Raw genomic sequence first — 5,688 nt, forward strand, 5'->3', positions numbered from 1 at the left:
AAGAGCAGCTGAACGGAATGGACAGTGTCTTGAAAGGAGGATATAAGGTGAACATCAACAAAACGAGGATAATGGAATGTGGTCGAATTAAATCCGGTGATGCTGAGGGTATTAGGAAATGAGACGCTTACAGTAGTAAATGAGTTTTGCTATTTAGGGAACAAAATAACTAATGATGGTCGAAGTAGAGAGGATATAAAATGTAGACTGGCAATGGCAAGGAAAGCGTTTCTGAGGAAGAGAAATTTGTTAACATCGAATATAGAGTTAAGTGTCAGGAAGTATTTTCTGAAAGTATTTGTATGGAGTGTAGCCATGTATAGAAGGGAAACGTGGGCGATAAATAATTTAGACAAAAAGAGAATAGAAGCTTTCAAAATGTGGTGCTATAGAAGGGTGCTGAAGATTAGATGGGTTGATCACGTAACTAATGAGGAGGTACTGAATAGAATTGGAGAGAAGAGAAATTTGTGGCACAACTTGACTAGCAGAAGGGATCGATTGGTAGGACGTATTCTGAGGCATCAACCGATGACCAATTTAGTATTGGAGTACATTGCAGAGGGTAAAAATCGTAGAGGGAGACCAAGAAATGAATACACTAAGCAGATTCAGAAGGATGTAGGTTGCAGTACGTACTGGGAGATGAAGAAACTTGCACAGGATACAGTAGCATGGAGAGCTGCATCAAACCAATCTCAGGACTGAAAACCACAACAACAACAACAACAATTTTTCGTAGACATAGGCATAATCCCATTTCCTGTTGTTTATTATGATGAAGTTCTCTTTTTTTAGTATATTTTTGTTAAATTACCGTCATTTGAGGTTACTTTGCTCGACTCTTTACAGATTTTTTAAGAAAATAGTTTAAAAACAGGGGTTCCTTAATGTTTTTGTTTCTCAAAATGATTTGATTAGTTACAATAGTCTTTTGCAAAGTAATCTGTATTTATATATCTTAAAATAACCTTTTATTTCTATATTTTATTGTCTTTTAAAAAAAGTAGTGCAAAGTTTCATTGCCGTGGGGATACCTTGCACCGGATGCCTAAATTTCGATAAAAATGAGGATTACAGTGGTCTGGATTTATGATTGGCCATAGGAATGAAAGGGAATAAAGCAGTTACTAAAAAAATGAGGACTACAGAGTACTGGAGCAATGATTGACCATCAGAATTAAGAAAAAATAACAGTCTCGTTAGCAGAAACAAATTTTATTATCAAAATAGTTTAACAAATTAAAGATTTAACACGAAATGTAACCTATATTGTGAGTTAATGGGTCCAGTATCCTTCAAGCTTTGGTATGGAGAATAAGCCACGTTTGCTTATCTGTTTTGGAGGCAGAATGGTGCAAATTATTTCATCGAACTCAAACTTAATTTCATCTCTCGGCATTGGCCACTTCCATGATTTCTTAGACTTTTGCATTGAACTTATTGTAGCTCCATCATCGCTTACATCAGTAATTAATCCAGGAAAATATTCCCCCTCATATTTGAAGATCACGTACTGGCCCACAGTGTGCACAACTTCACCAAATTCTGGACTTTTCTTCTTCGGCCTGGTTAGTAACTGGGTTTCATCCACTTTGAACTCTACAGGTGATGGTGACCTGACTTGAGATCTCAGATAATCCTCATCTTCAGAAGAATCTCTGAGAGAAATGGCATCAGAATCTTTTCCTGAACTACTATCTTGATTTTTGTGACTTCCTCTGTATTTCTTCAAAACCTTTTTTTGCATTACTGTCACACTTTTACCAGGTGTGACTGAAAGCTTCTTTGTTCCTCTGTTACTGGCAGCACCAGTAGTCCATTCAGTTCTCTTATTCTCAAGGGCTTCAATGAAAGAGTCTTGTACCGCATCTTTGTCACAAGTTCGTGACAGAAGACTGCAAAGAATTTCATCAACATTGATTGGATAAATACTGCACTTTTGGAAATCTGCCATTAGGTTCTTTGCTGAGTTCTTGCCAACTATGACCATTAATCTCTTTAACAGAAATGGGAAATGCTGTTTCTGCAAGACAGTGCCTTTGAAACCTTGCCTGCTACTTTTCCACTCTGTAAGGACCTTTCTCCAGGCCAGTTTCATAGGTCCGAAGAAAGTAACGTCCAAAGGCTGTGTAATGTGAGTACTGTTTGCTGGTAGACTGATAAACGAAATGTTATTCTCACCGCAGAGCGCTAGAACATAAGTTGTCAAATGTGAGAACAAACTGTCACAGATTACTACTTTCTTTCCTACGAGCTTTTTCAGTCTTGATAGCATCAACTTGGTGAACCACTCGCTAAATGTATTACTGTCAAACCATCCGCTAGGACTATGTGAGTAAAGGTAGCCAATGAGCCCATTTTCTGTCCATGTAGACCATAGATGTGCTAATTTGTAAACAACAAATGGAGGCAAAACTTCTCCCTCGGCATTGCCAGCAAGCATTACAGATATGCTGCTCTTGGAGGAATTACAGATGTTTCCTGAATATTTTGAACCTCTTTTTGTGAGTACTTTCTTTTTCCCTGGATCGTCGGTTAGGTTGGTTCCATCAAAATTCCATATATTACTAGGTGGCATATCTTTCAGTTCAACTTGCAAATGTTCAACATATTCTCTGAGAACACGCTCATAAACTGCAGCTCTACTCCTTTTCATGTTGGTTGCAAAATGTGCAGAAAGTTCAGAGTGGCTTTTGGTGAAGCCCAAGAGCCATTCATAGCCTGGACAATTGTCTTTGATTCTAGGACTTAACGTCCCTGTCTGGCAAGGTATGACTTCACAATCATTCGGAGTTCCATTGGAGTAACAGGGAACCCATATTTACTCAATTGCAAAACACATTTTACAAACTCTGCTTCTACTTCATTAGTAAAAATCTGTGGAAAACCTGGTCGTGAATTACTTCCTTCCTTTCACTTCAGTTTATTAATTATGGTTCTTCTTGGGATATTAAAAAGTTTTTCAGCTTTCCTTTGTGATATCTCCTTCCTCCTAATGGCTTGTAGGCATTCTCCAGAGTTTCTGGGCTGTAATCACAGTATCGCCTATTTACGACCATTCTCTTATACTTCCGTGGCATTTTCACGAGTCTGAAAGAGATTACAACCATTATTCACTGCCAGCGGCACGCTACGGAGGTAAAATAAGTCAGAAATGTGCGTAGATGTGGAAGAAATGCACCCTGCGGTTACTTTGCACCACTTTTGTTGTTGTGCAATGTTTCCCCAAAGTAAGAAATTTCGTAACCTACAACAGTAAATTGATAATGACAGAAACAATAATCAATCAAACGAAAAACTACGATACTTTTCAGCAGCTAGACGTTCTGAGTAATTAAAATAATGGTAACTGATCTTCACAGTGACCAGTTCACCATGTGAAAAACACAGGTTTTTCCAGCTTAGTTTTATACTTACTTATGAACATCTTTACTAAGATGCTTGTGAAAAATTCAGAATGGCCGACAACTGAACATGCAAGCAAGGGTGCCAACCTGTAAGTGTTACCTTTCATAGAAAACATTGTTCACAGATATACAGCAAGTAGTGTAGCATCTATGAACCAAAGAAACTTTTTTTCAAATGGAGGAAAGTTTGACCCTATGGAGCAAAGTAACCTCAAGTGACGGTATTGTGAGTGTGCACTCCCTATTTTACCTACTAGCATGGTCCACCATCATTTTCTTCCATTACCGTTGTGCTCATAATTAATTAAATGGTAGATAAGAAGGCAGTCGAGTGCATGTCTCGTTCTCATGCAAAATTCGTCTGAATTAAAGAGGTACAAACTCTTCTCCACCCCGACACCTCACAACTGCTTCAGTTTGTACTCCATTATTTTCACTCTTTTTCATATGACAATAAAGTACTTTACTACAAATGTCATAATTTCAATAATTCTTCAATGTGTAGATTATAGTTTCCTCCGTAGCCTCATGCAAAACTCTTCAAATTTTTTATTTGTTTTCATTTACTGATAGTCTGTATTTGCATAATGTTCTCTTACAGCTTCCAAATCCAAATCAGGGTTAATTCACCTTCCAAATTCCATGTTTCTACACAGCATTTTGCATACATAATTTTTATCAAAATATATTTTCTTTTGTGTGACTTCCCTGTGATGGAAAAAAATATTAGTACTCTAGTCAAAACAGTTTATAATCCCAGTAGCAGCCCCCACATATTATGCACTACCCTTGATTTAGCTTTTAAGTTTTGAGTCTCATAGACATTACTTGAAAACAAAGATTATTGTGCAGCAATCTGTTTCTAAGACCAAAAGATAATGCATTAAACATATATTTACAGAAGTTCACTTACGATATCTTTGAAAAGTGCATAGTGTCCAGCAGTGAGAAAGATGTCGCATAATATCCAATTTATGGTCCAGGGTTTGAGACGTTCGACATGGAGATAATACTTCTTTTGTCTCATTAATTGCTTTATTCACTCTTTCACGTGACATTTCACATGTATCAGCAAAATGTCACAAGTAAATATAAAAGCATAAAACTTAAGAGTTCATCATGAATTCCAAAGAATTTCTTGGTCAGTCTGAAAACATTCTGACTCAATTGGTACCAAACAAATGTAATATAATACATTTCAGAACATACCATAGGTCGAAATAACATTAAGGATATTTCCAGTGATCAGATTATTTATCAGAATTAGTTTATTTAAAGATTGCTGAAGATATATATTTGTGTGTAGATTTTTTTGCAATTTTAAAAATGAGGAACTTCCTGTGATGTTGCAATATCGATTACATATCGATACTAATAATAAAAGTATAAATAGAAACATATTTTTGTCTGCATTTAAAACCGAATGGTAAAAACATTAAGAATAATATAAATTTATTAACAATGCATGTGCTGTTAATTATTTGTCAACTAATACTCATAGTGTGGATCAAAGTGTGTGAATATATCGATATACAATCAGAAAATTGTACTGCAGACAAATTCAACATGGAAAGTAGAAAACTCTATGATTGTTGTTGTGGTGGTCTTCAGTCCTGAGACTGGTTTGATGCAGCTCTCCATGCTACTCTATCCTGTGCAAGCTGCTTCATCTCCCAGTACTTACTGCAGCCTACATCTTTCTGAATCGGCTTAGTGTATTCATCTCTTGGTCTCCCTCTACGATTTTTACCCTCCACACTGCCCTCCAATACTAAATTGGTGATCCCTTGATGCCTCAGAACATGTCCAACCAACTGTCCCTTCTTCTTGTCAAGTTGTGCCACAAACTCCTCTTCTCCCCAATTCTATTCAATACCTCCTCATTAGTTATGCGATCTACCCATCTAATCTTCAGCGTTCTTCTTCGAAAGCTTCTATTCTCTTCTTGTCCAAACCATTTATTCTCCATGTTTCACTTCCATACATGGCTACACTACATACAAATATTCTCAGAAACAAATTTCTACTCTTCATAAACACCTACCTTGCCATTGCTAGTCTACATTTTATATCCTCTCTACACCGACCATTAATAATTATTTTGCTCACCAAATAGCAGAACTCCTTTACTACTATAACTGTCTCATTTCATAAGCTAATTACCTCAGAATCACTCGAGTTAACTCGACTACATGCCATTATCCTCGTTCTGCTTTTGTTGATGTTCATCTTATATCCTCCTTTCAAGACACTGTCCATTCCGTTCAACTGCTCTTCC

At 36.8% G+C, this 5,688-nt stretch overlaps 1 protein-coding gene across 1 annotated transcript; it reads right to left on the reverse strand.

Annotated features, from left to right (window-relative positions):
• Positions 1-1,279: 1,279 nt before the first annotated feature.
• Positions 1,280-2,659, reverse strand: LOC126452454 (uncharacterized). Its single transcript, XM_050091085.1, has one exon. It carries the CDS (start codon positions 2,657-2,659, stop codon positions 1,280-1,282), a length of 1,380 nt encoding a protein of 459 aa, XP_049947042.1.
• Between the last annotated feature and the right edge of the window lie 3,029 nt (positions 2,660-5,688).

The sequence above is a fragment of the Schistocerca serialis genome, chromosome 1, assembly GCF_023864345.2.
Source record: "Schistocerca serialis cubense isolate TAMUIC-IGC-003099 chromosome 1, iqSchSeri2.2, whole genome shotgun sequence".
Taxonomy (NCBI): Eukaryota; Metazoa; Arthropoda; class Insecta; order Orthoptera; family Acrididae; genus Schistocerca; species Schistocerca serialis.